Source organism: Zea mays, chromosome 2, assembly GCF_902167145.1.
Source record: "Zea mays cultivar B73 chromosome 2, Zm-B73-REFERENCE-NAM-5.0, whole genome shotgun sequence".
NCBI lineage: Eukaryota > Viridiplantae > Streptophyta > Magnoliopsida > Poales > Poaceae > Zea > Zea mays.
In genome coordinates this window covers 224,419,009-224,439,713 of record NC_050097.1, presented here as the reverse complement: position 1 = coordinate 224,439,713, position 20,705 = coordinate 224,419,009, and the positions used below count along the sequence as shown (strand labels likewise).

At 43.1% G+C, this 20,705-nt stretch overlaps 2 protein-coding genes across 6 annotated transcripts; both read left to right on the top strand.

The window, feature by feature from the left end:
• Nucleotides 1-7,480: 7,480 nt before the first annotated feature.
• LOC103647949 (RINT1-like protein MAG2L) lies at nt 7,481-11,102 on the top strand. Of its 4 annotated transcripts, XM_020548648.3 has the most exons (5): nt 7,481-7,811; nt 7,944-8,051; nt 8,586-8,695; nt 8,805-9,648; nt 9,736-11,102. In XM_020548648.3, exons 1-5 carry the CDS (start codon nt 7,586-7,588, stop codon nt 10,764-10,766), a joined length of 2,319 nt encoding a protein of 772 aa, XP_020404237.1. In that variant the 5' UTR covers nt 7,481-7,585; the 3' UTR covers nt 10,767-11,102. The 4 variants fall into 4 exon arrangements, 3 of the variants coding, with proteins under 3 accessions (XP_020404237.1, XP_035821418.1, XP_008670671.1); XM_035965525.1 differs by having other exon boundaries at nt 8,805-11,102; XR_004856494.1 differs by having other exon boundaries at nt 7,515-7,811; nt 7,944-8,109; nt 8,600-8,695; nt 8,805-11,102.
• A 961-nt stretch (nt 11,103-12,063) lies between these two features.
• On the top strand, nt 12,064-18,996 carry LOC100193089 (uncharacterized). Of its 2 annotated transcripts, none has more exons than NM_001358632.1 (17): nt 12,064-12,218; nt 12,975-13,029; nt 13,144-13,355; nt 14,943-15,064; nt 15,150-15,303; nt 15,498-15,567; nt 15,669-15,814; nt 15,897-15,942; nt 16,020-16,072; nt 16,848-16,992; nt 17,374-17,492; nt 17,574-17,645; nt 17,725-17,828; nt 17,921-17,977; nt 18,152-18,350; nt 18,468-18,611; nt 18,704-18,996. In NM_001358632.1, the coding sequence occupies exons 3-17, from the start codon at nt 13,272-13,274 to the stop codon at nt 18,821-18,823; spliced, it is 1,635 nt and encodes a 544-aa protein (NP_001345561.1). In that variant the 5' UTR covers nt 12,064-12,218; nt 12,975-13,029; nt 13,144-13,271; the 3' UTR covers nt 18,824-18,996. The 2 variants fall into 2 exon arrangements, with proteins under 2 accessions (NP_001345561.1, NP_001345560.1); NM_001358631.1 differs by lacking the exon at nt 12,064-12,218 and adding an exon at nt 12,624-12,805.
• Nucleotides 18,997-20,705: the final 1,709 nt, after the last annotated feature.

Genomic DNA, 20,705 nt, shown 5'->3' with positions numbered 1-20,705 from the left:
TGCATCAGCTTAAGAAATCCTCTCTCGAGGTATTTAATGCTCTCAAGAATCAAAGTGTTGCCCTCATCCTGACTTCTATATAAGCACCAGAGCAATGCAGTTTGTTCACACTGAATTTTGCATACCACTTTCATAGAAAACCTGATGTCTATTTGTCCACTTTTTCCTTTTTTAATGTGTAAGTCTTCCTTGTGTGCTTTTGTGGTAGTTTGCCTTTTAAGAAACAACATCAATAGAGAAAACAATATATTTCTTGAGCCATGTTGAACCATATGTTATATGTGCCTTTTCGATGCCTTATATACTTTACAATTCAATTTGCAGGTGTTTAACTCAACTTTTTGCAAAGGACATCACTCTGGATGAGAAACAGGAACTTGATGAAGCACTTCAAAGAGAGGTAATTTGCTTAGATATTTTTAATAAAACTTATTTTTAGTTTTTCAGTGCTTAGTTAAAATCAAGTGGCATTGATACTATCAAAGGACCATTTGTTTTTCGTTGGCATTTCTTGTGGATATCGTGGTCAGATGTACAATACAGATTAATAGTATGAGCAAAGTCCTTTGATGAATATTTTAATGGGTCTTTTTTTCTGGGCACAATAGGGGACTGGCGAATAATATCCAAACAATGTTCCTACATTGTATATTTATCTTTCGATAAAGTTGTTTAAGTCTTGGAACTTAGCCATGTTGATGCCAAATAGGCAGTAGAACATGAGTTTGATTTCCTATATATCAACCAAAAAAATACATTTAATAAGTTCTAATAAAAAGAACAGATAAGTGAAAGAGAGAGAGAAGGAATTAGCCTAATAAAATAGATTTATTCATGACTACCCTTAAGATCTCAAAAGAAAGATCTTCAAAGCTTGAGAAAAGGAGTAGAGGACCTCCTGCTGTTGCAGGGCATATGTCACTCACGGCCTGTAAGTTTTTCCAAGTCTTTAGTGCCATTACTAGGTTTCACAAATATGGTTTAGTAAAGGTATTCAAGTGGGCTAAGTAAAAAAATAACAAAAGACAAAAAAGAAATACCAAAAACAAATTAGGCGATGTTTTACTAAGACAAAATAAATAATTTAGGTGAAGGAAAATGTTATTTCATTAATTAATGTCAAATGGCAATAAAGAGATAAAGTGGACAACAAGACTGTCGTTTCTCTGATCCGTTTGTAGTCCACAGACTCAAGCAGAAAAAGGCTTTATTTTCTGTAGCAGCAGGAGCACAGTGCCCCAAGGTCGTAGTTAAGGGGTTTTTGTTTTAACTTGTAATAACCTGTTAAGGGGTTTTTGTATTAAATATGAATTGCATGTAGAACATAAAATACATTGTGTCATAATCTGGTAGGTAAGTGCTTGAGGCTGGCTGCATAATAGAAGGTTTGTTTTCATTTTTCAAACACAAACATGTATCCTTTTTGAAGCAAACACATTTGATCGGTGTCTTGTGAATAGTATGGATTCATGTCACATGACCGCTCGTGCACAAAACAACGCCCGCTAGAAGGGTACATAAGGGAGTTTGCTCAACTTGGATTAAGGTACCTTATTTATGCTATGATTTTCTTGATGTGTTTATTGATTGGCTGATATATTAATGTTTTGATCTGTGTTCTCATATGGCAACTGATGACTATAGAGTTGTTTGTTTTAATATAATTGGTTTTTGATCATTTAACGTTTGTTTCTACAAACTATTCTTACTACTAACAATTACATTGGTATTTGAAAAAGAATATAACTCTTGCTCTACAACCCCTGCTTCCCAATTGTACCTTTTAAGTCAATTTAGTATAAGGATTTTCATGGTTGAGCTTTACCTGAAGTTGCTTGGCCATCCCAGTTTGTATGTTTGCTTTGGGAAATTTGCGTAGCAAGCGAAAAATTGATTGTTTGGTTGTCCACGCTATAAAATCTATACTACTTATTAAGAGTGTAATAGTAGTTTGCCTCCTGCCGTTCTGTCGTTCTGCCATCCTGCAACCTCAACCGTGCATTCCATTGTTCTGCAATTTCAACCGTTCGATTTCACCCACCAGCCGCTCGATCCCCCCACCGCCGCCAGTCGTGCGATCCCACCGCCCGATCCCCGCCCCGGAGGTTGGAGGTGCGAGGGATGGCCCTGCCCCGGTGCCCCCCACCCCCGTTACCCCCGCCGCGATGCTCGCATTCGTGAGGCATCACGCGCACATCGCGCAACCCAACCCCCTTCCCCACCCCACCCGCGATGCACCAAACCCCACTCGACACCATCCACTACTCGCCGACGTGGAGGTCGGAGGTGCGAGGGATGGCCTGGGCAAGCGCCGCCGCGGCGAGTGGCGCATGCGTCGCGGCTAGCTTAAGATCTCGCCAGCCAACTCTCGGGCTTCCTCTCCTCCATCACCGAGATCGTCGCTCGTGGAGATCTCGCCAGCCAATGCTCGGGCTCCCTCTCCTCCATCCCTGAGACCGACGCTCGATCTGCAGCCCGGGGAGAAGGGAAGAGAGGCAGATATACAAACGTGCACGCATAGGCAAGAAGGGAAGGGGAGGCGATGGAGTACCCGGCGGCAGCCACTTGATCGGGGGGGCACAAGTACTACTACCTGCAACAGCACTCGCACTCACAGTCGTCGCCCGCCGCGCCCCGCCGCTCGGTTGGTCAAGCGATGGTGTGTTCTTGGCTTCCCTCCCTCTTCCTGAAAGAAGAGAATTTTGCTTCTTCTGACTGGAATTAACCTGGGCTAATCCGCTAATCCATTGCTTGCACTGCATTGATTTTGGTTATGCTTGTTCCCTAGGATCCTGCAGGATCTCGTGTCATTCGGCGGCAAATGCTCGCTCTTAAAGTGGGTCATAGGTACTACCTGCCTGATTCCTACTAAATCTCCCTCCCCCTTTTTTATCCCTTCCCTTAGTTGAATCCCAACTCTCGTTGTATGATATATTAAGTTCTTGCATCTGTGACAAGAGGCTAGGATTCTCTTCCTCTGCAACTACGAGAACTGCGGCAAAACCTTTGCTGATGTTAACGCGCTCCGCAAGCATGCTCACGTGCATAATAAGAAGCAGTATATCTAGCATCAGTACCACATACTTTTTGTTTGTTGTTGCAATAAAAATGCACTTGGGCCTTACTGTACTTGTCTGTTCTAAAACACAAAACATCTTGAGATGTTCTTGTTTAACTGAGTATGTTTACAACTCCCTGACCACTCAGGATGTATCCGTCCAGACTTTATATCTAGTTCCTGAGCAGTCCTGTTATTTATAATTGTATTGTTTTTCTAAGATTTACTTCTTAATTACATTGAAACCTATGGCAAAGTAAATCATAACTGAATTTGATGGTACATATCATACTACGAAGCCATAAATAGAACTATGCATTAAATTTTCAGCCCTTCGGCCCTTTTTCGTTTTCCACTGACATGGTACTCAAGTTCATCTTTATACCTTTGAGTAGTCTAAATTCAAGTATTAATTTACTGTCTATCACTTGGAGTATAAACTTTCTATGGAATACTTATATGATTATATTTATTATTCATTAGGTTATAGTTTTTTCAGATTCTCCTGCAGCACGGGATGGTGGCGGCCTTCGCGCGGGCAGCGTGGCTCAAGGAGTACCACGAGAAGGTGCTGGTGGAGATCTACAGGTCACCTCTCCTTCTCTCTGCCTAGATCCAGATCCATCCTATACCTCTGCAGCGTCACCCCTCTCTTTGCCTCGACGCAGATCTATCCCATACCTCCGCGACGCCACCCCTCTCTTTCCTCTCCGCTCCTTTCAAGCGGCGTCGGCATGGGTCGTAGATCCTTTTCTCTCCCTTCTATGTTTTCTCCAGTAAAAAATCTTTGCTTGCCTGACTTTGCTATTGCGATCTCTTTAAGATCAAATGTTTTTTGAGTGCATACACTTTTCATCTTGGTTTCATGGTTGGGTACCTGCTATTCAATGGGTAAATCTGTACTACTTATTAAGTAAGCAATAGTAGTCTGCCATTGACTTGTTCTACCTTTGACCTGTTCTGCCATGACTCTGGTTCTGCCCCCACAAGTGTCTAGCAAAAATTATTATGCTCGCGCGAGTTGAAACTGACCACCAGTTCAGCCACCATTTGAAACTGACCAGTTCAGCCACCGCGCCAACGCTTATAAGCCGCTCCATGTCTCCATTACTAGCCAGTATGGTACTAAGTTTTTGCAAGATAATACAACAACACAGTAGTGCAGGTGTTTTGGGCTGCTTTTTTGGTGCGGCCCATACTCCAGCTAGGTTTGGGCGGCCCATAGTCGCGCGACAGCAGCAGGTTCTTCCTCCGTCTGCACGATGGAGCGCCCAACTGTCAGTTCCCCTCGGCCGCCCCTCGGTCAGCTCCACGACCTCAGTTCCACTCTCGTAGGCTGCCGCGTCCGCCCCTCGGTCAGCTCCACGATCTCAACTCCACTCTCGCAGGCTGCCGCGTCCGAGTCAGTTCCCCTCGGTCAGCTCCACGACCTCCACTTCTTTGACTTCAATGCGCTGGATTATGGAGATATATGGTGCCGCGTCCGATTCAGTTCCCCTCTCGCTCCCTTCCTGCACTTTGCCGAGGTCCGCAAGCTCCCTTCCCCCTTCGTCGTTGGGCATTCTGTACTTCCACTGTCGACACATATTCAGTATGCATCATCTACTCAATTATTTTTCAGTGTAGTAGCAACATTATATTACTCTTTGTCACTTGTCAGCTGCTTCAAATATGAGACCACATCCCACTCTCAGCCATTACTGTTTTAGCCTTTGAACTTATTCAATTTATGTGATCCATAGCTAATATCATGTAAGAGCATGAAGTTAGTATGTTTAGGGACAATAGTTCATATGTTGTACTCCTTCCATTCTTTCCTTTAAACTTTTCTAAGCATTTTTTATTTAAAACTATCGAAAATATAATTATTTGAAAGCATTTTTAAGAAAAAGTTGTTAATAACATTTTCTGGAACACATCTTCATAGTTTTTAATGACATTGTGAGCTCATATGATTGTTACTGAAACTTTGGAAGCTGTCGCAGATTGCTGACAGAAGAGATCAGGAGCGAAAGGCATTTGCTAGGATTTTCCAACCTTATGGAAAGTCTGACAAGAGCAACGAAGTAATTTCCCAGTACTGATTCACTTTCTTTCTCTACAGTTGGGTAATGGAGCTAATGGCTGCTTTAATATTTTGTACTGTAGGAGAATAATTGATCTACAGTTCCTTTCCCCCGTCTGAAACTTTGCTTAGCTTAAATCTGGGGCACATTGGAACAGGTATGATTCAGCCTTGGAGATAACATTGACGTTTAACTGCTTTTTAGTCCAGCTGCTTATCTGAATCAACTAAAAGCAGTTGTGTTTAGACATGAATCATACACGACACTTTTGGTTTAGTAGTATTCCTGTCCTGACTACATTATGGTTTTGTGGATTGTCGGGCAGCTGTGGCTGCATCTGTTCGTACTGCTGCAATCCGTAGAGATAAAATATTGTGACTGCAGCTGTTCGTACTGCTGCAGCTGCAATCTGTAGATAAAATACTGTAGTGACTTTCGTTTCTTGCCAATAAGCACATAGCATCTTTTTTGTTTCTATCTGATCTCACGTATAGGGTTTTTGCAATGGGATGGTGTTCATGTTTGTTGTAGATTCTAAGGTTCACACTGATTCGGCACCTGCTGGTGGCCAGTTGGCCAAGCACGCAGGTGTTTCTTGATGGTTGATGGATTGGTCTTGGCTTTGTAGGTTTAGATGTGCCAACCAATTGAAATTATAAGCTTTCAGCACGCAGATGCTCAATTGAAGCTAGAAGCTTCTTCTACTCATTACTATTATATCCAATCTGATGACATGCCCATCTTAGCACTTGGTTAGTGTTGAACTTTAGTGTCAGGCTCTGTAGTTCCACTGAAAACAGAGATAACCTGTGGCGGTAAACAATTTGACAGAAAATGGCAGTTTTACATATTTTTTCATGTAGCGTTTAGAATGATTCAACATGTATTCATGCCAAGAACACATGTAAAACTAACACATAGTTTGCATGTGTTTTATTCCCTAATATCCCTGAAGCCTACTTGGATCGCTGGTAAGTAATTTCTGTCCCTGGCATGCTGCTCTACACTACTCATTGTGAAGTGCATGTTTGTAAGGGATGTCATATTATAGAACATATCTTGATGCTGCCACTACCTGAATTTTGTGCAGGTGCGACGTTTACAGCTTTGGTGTCATATTATGGGAGCTGGCAACGCTTAGAATGCCATGGAGTGGGATGAATCCAATGCAGGTTGTGGGGGCAGTTGGTTTGCAGGATAGACGACTTGATATTCCCAAGGAAGTTGATCCTCTGGTAGCAAGGATCATATTCGAATGCTGGCAGAAGTGAGTTATAAGAACTGAACCTGTTGTCTGATCAAAGTCTCATGTCTCAGCCATGGCACTTCAAATTTGTGCTAACATGTGCTCTGTCAATCGCCAGTGACCAAGTAAGCTACAGTTTCTTTTGGTACACATGTACATGTACTTATTTTTTTATTTCATGTGAGGTCAACATTGATATGAAGGATTATGTATTAATGTATGCTTTACATGTCTAAATAAGGCTTAATCATTAGTTCTGATTTTATTACCTGCAGGGTGGTGAAGATGATAACTTTGCTATTGTGTTTGCTGCTATGGGAGTGAACATGGAAAAAACTCAATTCTTGCAACGTGGTTTTGAAGAGAACAATTCCATGGAACGGGACACCCTTTTTCTAAATCTGGTACCTACAATGTTGGGTTGTGGTGGGAACAGTTACGGATCAAAATAAACCCAACCAAACAGGTCTTTAGTGCTTTTGCATATAAATGTATTTTATTATATTGGTTCCGTAGCAACGCACGGGCATATACCTAGTAAATTTATAACTTCCGTAGCAACATACGGGAACGTACCTAGTTAAATGAAAAGAAGATCAAGGACTCTATAGGATTTATAGATCTAGAAAGTGACAAATTCCTACTACTATAATGTTAATTTTGAATGTTTTTTATCAAAACGATACTCACAACAACAAGTAAAAAAAACTGGATATTTAATAGTCCGCAACACCTTCTGAAAGTTGAAACTAACCTAAGCCCGTACTGATTGCTTTTCTTTCTTTCAAAATTTCTGAAAAAGAAATATATCGTTGATTTCCAATCGAAGAAAAAAAATCGCATTCTGTCGGAGGAGACAACGATCGTGGGGCGGCGCCGGCGGGGATTGGCATGCTCGTCTGCATGTATTGTCAGTTCGACGTGGTGTCCATCCGCCCGTAGTAATCTGTTTGTACCGGGCCTTGATGAAGAGATGCATCGCCCAGCGGGCTTAATTTGTTATGGGTTTTCCGCCCAGAGACATATTCTCTATCAGGCCCGCGTCGGCGGGTCCCACGCGACAGAGACATAGCGTACCCAGGACGGGGGAATGGAAGGCCACGCACGCACGTTGTCGTCTTTCTCGTCGTCCGGTCCCACTTCCACCGCGCAAAAGGCCAAAGGCAAACCACGCGCTCACCTGGCTGCCTCCCCCTCTCCTCTCCCGACGCTCCCATGCCGCCGCCGCCGCCGCCGAGCGTGCGGGGCTTCCTGGACGCGCACTTCGCCTCCCCCGACGACCTCGCGGCGGCGCCCGCGCTCGCGGAGCTCTTGCGCCGCGAGTGCGACGGGCTCGACGCCTCGCTCCGCCGCGCCGAGGCGCGGCTCGGTGCCGCGGCCGCGTCCTGGCTCGCGCGCTACTCTGAGGCCCGCGCAAACCTCCTCCGCGTCCGGTCACGAGGTTCGCTCGCCCGCTCGCTCCCCTCAACGGTAGTAAACCCTAGCTGCTGGATGGGGTTTTAGTCCGTCCCGGCGCCTGTCCCCTCCCCGCACGCCACTGCTGATCCGGCTCGGTTTCCTCGTTGCTTCCTAGGGGGACGCCTCGTTGCGGAGGACGACGGCGCCGAGGCGGTGAGGACGGTGGGCCTGCCGGCGCTCGTGCGGGAGATCCAACGGATCGACACCATCCGGCTCTACGCGGGTCAGCATCTTTTCCTCCCATTCATATGAACGTGGCATGGGCAATTACAACGTGACTGGTATGAGTGTATTATTCTGGCGTCTGTGTTAACTTACATTGTTGGCGCACGATGTGGCTTTTGATGACTTGCGTGATTTAGTATAATCTGCTGAATGGTGATCCATTTTTTTTATGTCCACCCATTTATTTAGCAATTAAATATCCATTGTAGCACTAACCTTCTAGATGACTGGGAAATGTAGTTATGTAGTGATAGTTCCTTTCAGTGTACAAGCCTCTGTGTTGGTTTGTTTATGACCAAGATACTTACGAAGGTTAGTATCGTAACTGAGTCCGTTGACATGCTCAGCTCATAGTTCAATTTTGGTCTGATTCCCCCACCACAACAAAATCTGCTCATCTTCGCTATTTGCTGTGAGATGGGACCTATTGGCTGCTATAGTTTGTTACTATGCCCTTCTCTGAGACCCCTAAGCTTGGTATGGTGTAGGAATGTATAGTGCTTTCTGTAACTTTGCTATGCTGACATTCCAGAAGCTACTCTACAGCTGGAATCTTTGGTTGGCAACCTGGAAGATGCTGCATTTTCCATTGTTAGGCAGGCCCCAAAGTCAAAACTGTCATCCATACTTCGAAAATCGAATGTAAGATCCTTTGTCTTTCTTTCACTTCATTTGTTACTGCAGATGCAGCTGATCAAATGTCATGCTGATATGTGTGGCTCAGCAGTTAGTTTGCAACTGTCAAATGCAGGAAACTGAATGGAAGCAAGGGAAGCTGCTCCATGCTGTTGACGCTGTGAAGGATATTGAGCGAGAATTAGTACGGATCAGCACTAGTAGGCCACAGTGGGCCAACCTTGTCATGGCTGTTGATTCTAGAGTGGACAAAACTCTTTCCATTCTGAGGCCTCAAGCACTCACGGATTATCGGGCTCTACTAGCATCACTGGGATGGCCACCTTCATTGTCTTCACCAGACACAGAGAAGGATAAGTACCCCCAAATTCCGAATCCTCTAGTCTTGATGAATGAGGGAAATAAAGCGAGATACTCTCAAAGCTTCCAAGCACTGTGTGCTCTCCAACATGTGCAGGGGAACCGTGAATCACGCCTGTGTCAGACAGCAAAAGTGACTCCTGCCCTGGCAGATTTGAAGTATTTCACTAGGACCGCTTGCTTCGACAATGGGCTTTGGGCGATTGATGAATTAGTTCACCCTATTGCTTCAAGGATGGAATATCATTTTGTCAAATGGTCTGAACAGCCGGAGTTCATTTTCACCCTTGTTTACAAGATAACAAAAGATTTTATGGATGGAGTGGATGATGTACTGCAGCCTTTGATTGATCAAGCAAGGCTAGTAGGATTAAGTGCCAAGGAATCTTGGGTAACTGGAATGGTGAAAATTCTTGTAGGATACCTTGAGCGGCAAATTTTCCCGGCACTTGTCTGCTCTTATCAGGATCATGCTACTGTTGGAAAACCTGAAGTAGATTCCTCTTGGTTGCACTTAAATGACGTAATGATTTCTTTTGATAAAAGAATGCAGCTTCTAGCGGATTCAGGAATCCAGAAAATGACATCACTTTCTGAAGGTCTGTCTAGGTCCTTGTCTGTCTTTTCAATATATGCTGAGCACCCTGACTGGCTTCAGATATGGGCTGATGTTGAGCTTTGTTCAGCACAGGATAAGCTGAAATCTGAAATGGAAGATGAGACAAGTTGGTCATGTAGTGGTCAGCATGACCAGCGTGGTCACATGGAAAATTCAACGAAGTTTCTTCTCTCTACAAGAGAAGACTACAAAGCTCCTCCGGTGTGTGAATTTGTTACCAAAACTGCTTTGTCAATGGTTGAAAGAGGCCGTGTTCTGCCAAACAGGGGAATGCAGATCCAGTATAACAGATCCTCTTCGGTTAGGTTCCTGAATGGCTTTTTTCTTGTATTGCGCGAACGATGTGAAGCATTGCAATTGTCGAACACGGCACTAGAGGATCATTCTTTGTCAAAAACTTCGTGTGCAATTAACGCCGCTCGTTACTGTGAAAACGTGCTTCGGGAATGGGATGAAGATACTACCTTCTTGGATATGGGTCCTCAAGGATCTCTGTATACAGATGAAATCGGCTTTTTAGTCAAATTAGGGACCGATCACCTGGAACAGATACTGTCTTGGGTTCTGCTTGAGTTTGAAGATCTGTCCTGGGAATATGTTCAGAGCATTGGATCATGGAGTGGACAGACCATCTTAGATGATGAGATCCTGGATGAAGAAAACACAGGAGTGTCTCCTGGTTTTGTTCCCAGTCTAGATGTTCTGATGGACAGGACCGCTAAGTTGAAACGATATCTTAACTCCAAGGATTTCCTTGATCTGTGGAGGAGTATAGCGGAAGGCCTTGACTACTACATCTACAGCAGCATACGATGGGCCGAAGTAAGTTTCTCTGATCCTGGAATCACCCAGCTAAGAGTTGATATAAAAGCACTTCTCCACATCTTTAGGCCCTTCTGTTCAAGACCTGAAGCTTTTCTCCCTTTTCTAAGTGAATCCCTGAGGTTGTTAACCATGAAAAAATCAGATGCACAGTGCTTGCTGGAAACACTAATGGATGACACGAAGAGTGACGATTGCCTAAAGCGTGAAGGATTGCACCATGTAAATGCTAGCCAGGCTGCAAAGATCTTAAGCAGCAGGAAGTTTAGTGGGTAATTTTGTTCGTACAAAGTGTAGCTGAGAATGACCTTCAGCGAAGCTCGATGTGGAGATTAACAATTCCAGGCCACAACAAAGACAGGTGCCACTAACCAAGGAGCCGTCGCTATTGGCATACATGGCACGCAACAACAGCTGCTGCCTACTTGGTTACTTCCTGGAATTCTTTAGGCGATATCTAGGAGAGGGCTGTTCACCGAGTTTTACTTCGTCTTGCAAGCACAAAGCTGCCATGTAATCAGTTCATGCTGTTTGATTAACTTGTAGTCGCCCTTGTGCAGAATGCCTCGTGCTTTCTAATTAATCCAAACGATGAAAAATTTCCCCGCATCTCATAGCTTGCACAAATTGGATTGCCTTAGGTTTGGTACATATGGTCAACTCAAGGTGATTTTACAAGTCTTTATCTCCATAAAAGCCAAACTCCCTACCAGCTCCACCATACATCATGTTCACTATGGAATTGGTCTTTTTTATTTGTTTGCCACGACTGCCATGCCCGACGCCGTCCTGCCGGAGCTCAAGCAGCTGCAGCGGCACAACAACCAAAGTCCTGCTCCTGCACCGCCGCCGGTGTACGGGCGACCAGGACGCCCCCACTCCAAGTCCAAGAGCTAGCTAGCTAGCTGAGCCCTGAGCTAGATTTTGTTGCACGTTGTTCAGTAACAGCATAGAGGAGACAGGTTGTATGAGATAAGGATCGTAGCCAGAGGTTTTATGTGCAGATTAAGATTGCCGTGAATGGATCATCTGTTGCTTTCGGTTTAGAGGTTATTGCTGCTACTGCCTCCATTCACAAATATATGACATAGTTAATTTTTTTCGAAAACTTTGACCACTCATTTTATTCAAAATACTTATAAAAAATATAAAATTTTAAGTAAAACACAAACTAACTTAATTGATAAAACAAATAAAAAATGACTAACTCATTATTTTATTGAATAAAATGATTGGCCAATTTTTTAAAAAAAATCAACGATATCATATATTTAATATAAGAACGGATTAAGGGCATGTTCCTCCAATCTCGTGAGATAAACTTTAGCAGCTTTTTAGCTACTTTTAGCCATTTGTAATCTAAACAAAAGAGTTAATGGTGGTAATTGAAGTTAAACTTTAGCACTTCAATTCATATAGCTAAAGTTTAGTAAGAAGCTAAAGTTTATCCCGTGAGATTGAAACGGGGCCTAATTATTACTGTTCTTAATCGTATCGTAATAATTCTATGTAGACAATATCGGAGCACAAGCTTGAGCATAAAGGGAAGCAACACAGCAGCTGGCTAGCAGTCACGGCCACCAACCCGAGTCGTGAAGCGACTGACGCCGCGGCGGGGCGGGGGCGGCCGCTGCACGACAGCGACCTCCATGCGGGGACGGCGGAGCCCTAGATGCGTCGTGGCTGACCCCCACTGGCGCCGCCACTCCTTCCGGTTTGACGACATTGGTGAGCCAGCCCAGCTCAACCCTAGCGGGAAAAAAAGTTCGCAGCTTTGCTTCACCGCGACATTGGTAGTCATAGTTTTTTATAAAAATATATATGTGCATGTGTATTCTTGCGATTGATCGAGGAACTGAAAAATGATTGCACATTGTTGCTTCCCCGCGATGTGGTGCGGGAGTGAACGGAGAAGTAAAGCTTCATTCAAACAGAATCTGACGAGTGACGACGTCCCTGCCCGTTCCTATCTTCCTTTCTCACCGTCATCATCTTCTTAGCTTTGCTTCCACTCGTGCAACTCCTCCTCTGCAAATTGTTAGTTCCGTAAAGGAGTAGCGCGTGTGTCCAACTGTCCATATAAATATGTGATGCCTCTTTGAGTTTGAGCCGTGGCCTCACTCGTAGTCGTAGCTCACACAATGGGCGTGCAGAGAGCCAGTGGCGTGTCCTTGCTCCATGCACTGCTTGTTGTGTTCTGGGCATTGTCTTCTCGTCGTGCGAAGGGGCAGAACCCATCTGGCCACCTGAGCGTGGATGCCTCGCCGCAGAACGTTAGGAAGATCCCTGATAAGATGTTTGGCATCTTTTTCGAGGTGCGAGTCAGATTACAATTGTGCTATCAGTTAGAAGCAGCAGTTCATCTGCTGGCACATCAACAGTTCAAATTCTGAAACCAATTTTTGTTTTTGATTTCTATGCTCTGATGGTTATCCTGAGAAAAGATTGTGGGTAACTCGGTTAAGTTTTTGGTTGTACCTATAGGAGATCAACCATGCTGGAGCTGGTGGGTTGTGGTCAGAGCTCGTAAGCAACAGAGGTAGTGCGAAAAAAAAGCAACTCACTTGCTTGTACACCTGTACCTGTTACTTGATTCTCCACTTCTCCCTTAGTTTTGCTTAATTCGTTTAAGCTCTCACAAAGTTATCTCCAGGATTTGAGGCTGGTGGGCCTAATACACCTTCGAATATTGATCCGTGGCTGATCATTGGGGATGAATCAAGTATCATTGTTGGAACTGATCGGACATCATGTTTTGAACGTAACCCAGTTGCACTTCGGATGGAAGTTCTTTGTGGTTCTAAAAAAACTAATGCCTGTCCATCGGGAGGTGTTGGGGTCTATAATCCTGGCTACTGGGGCATGGTATGGCATTTCCATGCATTCATAATTTTGCTTTTGAGCAAATGCACACATTGAACCTACTCCCACCTTCCCAAATTAGTTCACGCTTTAGGATTTAAATTTTGTCCTAAAATAGTTATCATCCTCACCTTTTTTTTCTCGAACACGCAGGAGAGCTGCGTATCATTGCATTAAAAGAAGGATGATAATTACAATGACCTAAACACCACTCACACAAACACACACAAACAACACTAGTAATAACCACCTTCTAACCGGGGTTGAACACAAAAGCTAGGTCCGAAAGACGGGTCAAGCCTTTGGCCCCCGCAAAACACCACATATTGAACTCATCACTGGCTGAGGTAAGCAATCTAGCTATAGAAGGCCGAGCACCATTGAAAACACAGTCATTACGGTGTCTCCAGATAGTCCAAGCCCCAAGAATCACCAAAGAGTTAAGGCCATCTCTAAGGTCCTTAGGAGTAACCTCAGCCGATCTACTCCACCAAGCTTCAAAATTGATATCTTCCATCCCGGGGGAGAGTGCGGACAGGCCGACACGTTGGAGAAGAAGATACCAAAATTGCCTTGCGAGGACACAAGAGACAAGCAAGTGATGAATAGACTCTCCTTCCTGGTCACATAAGGGGCAAGAACTAGGATGGGGAAGACCCCTCTTAGCGAGCCGGTCAGCCGTCCAACATTTATTATGTAGGACCAACCAGAGGAAAAACTGACACTTCGGCGGCGCCCAGGTGCTCCACACTCTTTCAAAGCCCGCCATGGAGGTAGAACCACAGAACATTATCTCATAAGCAGATTTGGCCGAATAGATACCATTGGAAGAGAACCTCCAATAATGTTTATCTGGAACTCCCGGTTGAAGATCAACATCAGCCACAACATCTGCCAGCAAAATGAAATCAGCAATGACCTCCCAAGATACCACTCCCCTTAAATCCCCAATCCATGATGAGCTACACAGAGCATCAGCCACTGTCCTTCGCTTCACCAGTCTTTTAGGAACCAAACTAAAAACATGAGGGGCCAAGTCTGCAATCCTCTGACCCAGGATCCATTTGTCATGCCAAAAAAGAGTGGACTGCCCATCACCCACTATGGAGGCCATTGCCAAAGAGCACAAGCTATCCAAGAACCGGTTTGAATGGAATGGCAAATCAGTCCAAGGTTTGGAAGAATCAGTTTTTTGGAGCCAAATCCATTTAACACGAAGGGCCCTATTTAAGCATTGGAGATCAGAAATACCAAGCCCCCCTAACTCTTTTGGGCGTGTGACCTTGCCCCAGGCCACCATACAATGACCACCATTAGCCTCTTTACGTCTTATCATCCTCACCTCCCAATGCATTTTTTTCCTTCTTTCAATACACCTTTTTATTTTCCCAATACATCTCTATCTCTACTTTTTGAGGGGTATTTTGGTCTTTTGCCTTCTGCATTGGTCTCCATGAGAGAGTCTAAGACGTCAATTATTATAAAAACGGATGGAGTATAATCTTAGGGAACTGATGTGATATTATACTGTCCTAAGAAATTACATTTTTCTACCTTGCTATGTGTGATGCATTTCTGTCTCGTCCCCAGAACATTGAAAAGGGGAAGGTTTATAAGGTGAGCCTGCATGTTAGGTCATCAGATGCACTGTCCTTGACTGCTTCCTTGACAAGCTCCGATGGGCTACAAAAGCTCGCTGCTCATACCATCACGTAATGTATTCTGCTGTTAATGTTAGCATCAATGGATGCATATATTATCACGTAATGTTTACATGATTTATCGTTTCACTTTCAGAGGTAGCAAGAAAACCTTTGCAAAATGGACAAAGGTAGAATTTCATTTGAGATCCAACCAAAATAACAGCAACTCAAGGTTTCAACTTACAACAAGTAAAAGCGGGGTAGTTTGGCTTGATCAAGTATCAGTTATGCCAATGGACACTTACATGGTATACTACTAGCATCCAGTTCTGTTTTTTGCTTTCTCTATTTTCTAGTGGCACTTAATTCTGACCGGTTGGATTAAAATGTTAATTAATTAATTGCTGCCGATCCAACTATACAGTTAAAGTTTATTTTACTCGAATGTAGTTGTCCAGGGATGGTCTGACTATGACTTTTATTCATTACCACATGTCTTTAGGGGCATGGTTTTCGGAAAGATCTTGCTTCTATGTTGGCCAATCTCGAGCCTCAGTTTCTCAAGTTTCCAGGTTTATCATATTTGATTATTCTTACATCATATCTGGAGTCAAGTTAAACACTGTATCTATTGCAATGGTATGTGTAAGATTCTGTACCTACCATGTTTTAGGTGGCAACTATGCCATGGGAAATTATCTACGAAATGCATTTCGGTGGAGTGAGACTGTGGGACCATGGGAGGAGAGACCTGGTCACTTTAATGATGCCTGGGGATACTGGACTGATGATGGGCTTGGATTTTTTGAGTTCCTTCAGGTATACTGCTATTTGATACAGTACTGGCCTAAGATTTTATCAAACTCATATATACTTTGGTACCGACTTGCCTTGATTATAGTTGGCTGAAGACCTTGGGGCTTCCCCAGTTTGGGTGGTGAATGATGGTAACTTCAGTCTCAGCAGATATTTGATATGTTGCCATCACTTGATTTAAGTTAATGGATTCTTATTAACAATCCAGGAGCAAGCCTTAATGAAGAAGTTTCCACTAAAACAATTGCATCATTGGTTAAGGTATTTCTTGCATATTATTTAGTCAAATCTTCCTTTGATAAAAGAATGCAATATGCAAATATGTCCGCAAACAAGAAAAATCCCTGGTTTTAATTTATTTAATTCATTTTGTACAATATTTCTGTTAGTTTAACTAGACAATCGAAATCACACATATTCATTATATTTTGTCAACTTAAGTTAAACATATCGTGAAAGCATTGCAAGTACACCTTTCCCCACAACGATAAATTACAAGCACATATGATGTGTTCAATCCAGTATTTACAGGGTGATATGATCTTTTTAAACAGGTAACTATTGGTCTGTGGCCAAAAGACAAACAGAAAAAACTCAAAATGTAATTTGTTACTCTTTTTAACAAAGTTTACAACTCGCAAATTTTAACAACTGAACCACATAATCTTTTTTTTTTTGTGGAAGCTGTGTTTTCTAGCAAAACCATTGATGTTTTGTTGAATTTACATAAAAACATCATTTCATTGTTTTGGTACCAAAAACATCATTTCATTGTTTTGATGGGACATGGCACTGAGTGAGATGGCCAATTAGTACTGGTTTAGTTGGACATGGTGATGAAAATGTGCGAGTCCTGTGACTTATGTCTTCTCGAATTCACCCTTTTGACACCAATAATACTATTTTTTTCACATCCAGTACCAAAGCCACATATTTTTGTACTTCCTCTTTAAGCTGGTCCAAATTTCTTAAGAACATCTTCTATCAGCACACTGCTGCCATTTCCTGCAATTTGTTTATGCTTGTACGATTTCAGGATGTTGTTAATGGCATAGAGTTTGCCAGTGGAGGACCTAAGACAACTTGGGGTTCTGTTCGTGCAGCAATGGGACACCCAGAACCCTTTAAGCTTGATTATGTTTCAATAGGAAATCAAGAATGTTGGATGCTCTACTATAGAGGTTGGCAAATCATTCAGTTGCACTGTACGCTCTTTATTTCTAGTTTCTAAACTAGAACTGACTTACAACACAACAGAGTTCAGAAGATTGTGTTTTGAAAGGAAGGAAACAAACAAATTCGAACTCCATTTATGGAAGCACTGAACTTAAATGGCGGACCGTTAATTTATAGTTGTAGTGCATTACACATTAACTCACATTTTTTTGCGTGCTTGTATGTCAATTTTTGTATGCATATCGTCGTATCTATTATGAGCAGTGTAGTTTCTACTCAGTCATTTATTAGGTTATATGTCTAAGGAGACAATTCAGTGTGCTGTTTATGTTCTGTTATGCATAAAACAGGAAAAATCTCATGCTCTTTTGTTTTTCATTTTATAGGAAATTACCAAAAGTTTTACTCAGCGATTAAATCTGCCTACCCAGACATCAACATTATATCAAGTTGTGATAGGCCAACTATTTCGCCATCCAACCCTGCCGATCTTTATGATGTTCATGTAATGTCTCAACGCTATGTTCCTTGCTTGCTTGAGCAATGTTTTAGTTATGGTTGAAAAAGACATCATCTTTTGCTGCAGGTCTACACCTCTTCGACTAATATGTTTTCAAAAGCTAGTATGTTTGACAACACACCACGTGGAGCACCGAAGGTTTTTTTTTCTGATGCTCTCTGTATATCTGTGTTGATTTATGCCAAAACTGATGCATAGAAATACCTTGACTGTTCAGGCAATTGTTAGCGAGTACGCTGTGACCGGAAATGATGCTGGCAAAGGAACACTGGTAGCAGCACTGGCAGAAGCTGCATTTCTCATTGGATTGGAAAGGAACAGGTTAGCTGTAGTGTACCCGTTCTTCCTCATTTTAGAGTTCTGCCAAAATTAAAGCATGTTGCAGATATAACTGTTTGTTTGTTCTACTGCAGTGATGTGGTTGAGATGGCAAGCTGTGCACCCCTTTTTGTAAATGACAATGATCGCAGGTAAGGACACAACACCTTGAGGGAGTGCCTAAGTGACATGACACAATGCTAGTCCCTTTTCAGTTTCCACTGAACACGAACAGTATCCTCTTCTCGTTTTAACTTCATATCTGTTTACTTCTGCTATGAGCTTCAACAACCCACATAATCTGAAAAGAGAACGTTTGAAATCAGGTGGAGCCCAGATGCCATCGTCTTCAACTCGGGGCAGCACTATGGGTGTCCCAACTATTGGATGCTACACTTCTTCAAGGAATCTAGCGGCGCCACCCTCCATCCTACAGCCATTCAGGTCTCCAGCTACGATCAGCTGGTTGCGTCTGCCATCACTTGGCAGAACGCTAAAGACAAGAGCACTTACCTCAGGATAAAGGTAACTAACTGACGTTCTTCTTCTTCTTTTCGCGCATGATCAATCAGCTCCAGCAGATATGGATGCTGCAAAGAAAAAAAAAAGAGAGAGAAACAATTGTTGTCAATCCATTTGCAGGTGGTGAATTTCGGCAATCAAGCTGTGGATCTGAACATATCGGTTGTGGAACTGGCCACCGGCGTCAAGAAGTCTGGATCGAAGCAGACGGTTCTAACGTCCAGCAGTCCGCTTGACGAGAACTCCTTCCAGCAGCCAGAGAAGGTTGGTGCACGACGTACTGAATCAGTGGGCAGTGCATGTTCAGGGTTATATATTACAGATAACTGTGTGTGTGTGTGCATGCATGCATGCAGGTGGCGCCAGTGTCGAGCCCAATGGCGAACGCGGGGCAGCAGATGGGCGCTTCCGTGGGGCCGTACTCCCTCACCTCGTTTGACCTGCTGCTGGAGCCGAGCAAGCATGACAGCGTGTAAAACTGTCAACTGAAGAAGCATGACAGCGGTGTACGTAAAGGAGGTCAAAGATAGAGGAGACAGGTCAGAGGTCAAAATTGAGACCTTGATACCATATTGGATTGGATTGTATGTATCAACAAGTTCAACCTAAAAGTTTAAGCTGATAGTGAAATGCGGACAGTTCACATTCTAACAAATCCCAGTCAATGTTGCATCCAACAATACTTTGTACTTGATGTCTGAATCCATTTGATTCAGAAGATAGCGCTTTATTGTTTTGCCAATGCAAATACACATGCGATCAAACAAGTTCCACGCACTACTCAGTAGAAACGGTACAAGTTTCAAATGCAACCAAACCAACCATGCCACGAAAGTGGACAAGCCTCAAGCAGTCACCAGGTTTTCTGCGAATTCTGCACTAATAGCTTCCTTATCAGATGGGTTGCCCGAATCTAAGGCCTCAGGAACGATTGCAGTCTCAAGGTCTTCCAGGATGCACGAGCTCCATTCAGAAAGCTGTTTCACAGACACATCGTCTGCGAAAGAACACATCAGATTATCAGTGAGAAAGCAGTATGCATAAACTGAGTGAAAAGCAAGCAGTTTATATCATATGCTGATTCCAAGGAGGCAAATCGAACAGAAAGATTTGGGAAGAGTGCGAACCAAGCCTAGGGACAGTGTGGCCATGAGGATGCCTTATGATGAGAGGCTCATCAAAGGCAGAAGCCAGCTCCTCCGAAGGTACCTTGAGCCAGTCCTTCTCTCCAATAAAGTGCACTGATTTCACCTTGATCGGGTCTTTGTAAGTGACATCACAGATGCTTGGGTCCTTGAACTTGCACCCAGATATTGAGACCACGAACTTAATTGGCGGATGATCACTCAGCACCTTGCCCTAAATTTCTCAGCTTAGTTACAGCAATTAACTAAAATGGTTAAATTTACAGTTTTGATGTTCTGTCAGAAAAGGGCTGGCTGCTGGTGTTTATGTAGTATTCAAAACTCACGACTTAATTCCAAGTTATTGCTACCTTGTAAGAGTTTATTTTTCTTTTGCAAGTTATCCCTTTTAAAGACAAGAGCTTTATTACATGGTAAAAGGTGTTCTGTTTGTTGCTACTTTGTGCTATCTCTACAATTTAGTTCACAAGTATTGCAGAATTTAGGAGTAAAAATTACCTGTGCTTGGTAGCCTACCAAAAGGGCCAAAAGTGTTGCGCCCTGAAAAGAGGAATGGATGCATAAGCTGTAAGACTCCACTTTATGCTCAACACAGGTTGAAAGATCTGATTAAAAAATAAAGGTCACAATCCAATCTGTTTCTACTGGCTTTCCTATGCAAGTGCTCGGACGTGCACCTTCGACAGAGAAATTAAGAAAATAATTAAAGTTTACATCAGCTCAAAAACTTAAGTTCATTGCGTTTCATATGTAAGATTGGACCACAATTCTAGTTTGCATGCAGATGTTATCATACAATGAAGAAACTCAGGAAAAAAAAACAAATTCCAGAAAAGGTAGGACATTCAACTCACATGTACTCAGTAAAAGTAACTTATGATTTCCATTTTTACCTGGGAGAATCCGAGCAGGCCATCAAAAGGGCCATTTTTCACCATGTAATCACATAGATATGAAATGCACTCGTCCAGATTTGTGTAGTCAGTGAATTCCTGTGGTGAAAAACATGCAAGCACTGACGTGTTTCGGCACAGGAACCAAAAAATAAAAATAAAAATAAAGGAGTGTTCATCTCTGGCATAAGGCATAGATGATGACCAAACTGTAGCTGAAATATAACTCAGGTATCAGAATGCCATGAGAAGAGCTGATTTCAGTTTGGTTCCATCTATCTAAAGCACTAACCATATTGAACTGGTACCACTCGAAGTAC

What these genes read in the sequence shown, in the direction of transcription:
- LOC100193089 (NM_001358631.1), top strand. Translation starts at nt 12,632, where the DNA reads ATGGGCGTGCAGAGAGCCAGTGGCGTGTCCTTGCTCCATGCACTGCTT. An exon ending in TGCCAATGGACACTTACATG is followed by an intron (nt 15,304 to 15,497) that starts GTATACTACTAG and finishes ACATGTCTTTAG; the next exon opens with GGGCATGGTTTTCGGAAAGA. An exon ending in CACCACGTGGAGCACCGAAG is followed by an intron (nt 17,646 to 17,724) that starts GTTTTTTTTTCT and finishes TTGACTGTTCAG; the next exon opens with GCAATTGTTAGCGAGTACGC.
- LOC103647949 (XM_035965525.1), top strand. Translation starts at nt 7,586, where the DNA reads ATGCCGCCGCCGCCGCCGCCGAGCGTGCGGGGCTTCCTGGACGCGCAC. An exon ending in CACCATCCGGCTCTACGCGG is followed by an intron (nt 8,052 to 8,585) that starts GTCAGCATCTTT and finishes CTGACATTCCAG; the next exon opens with AAGCTACTCTACAGCTGGAA. An exon ending in CCATACTTCGAAAATCGAAT is followed by an intron (nt 8,696 to 8,804) that starts GTAAGATCCTTT and finishes TGTCAAATGCAG; the next exon opens with GAAACTGAATGGAAGCAAGG.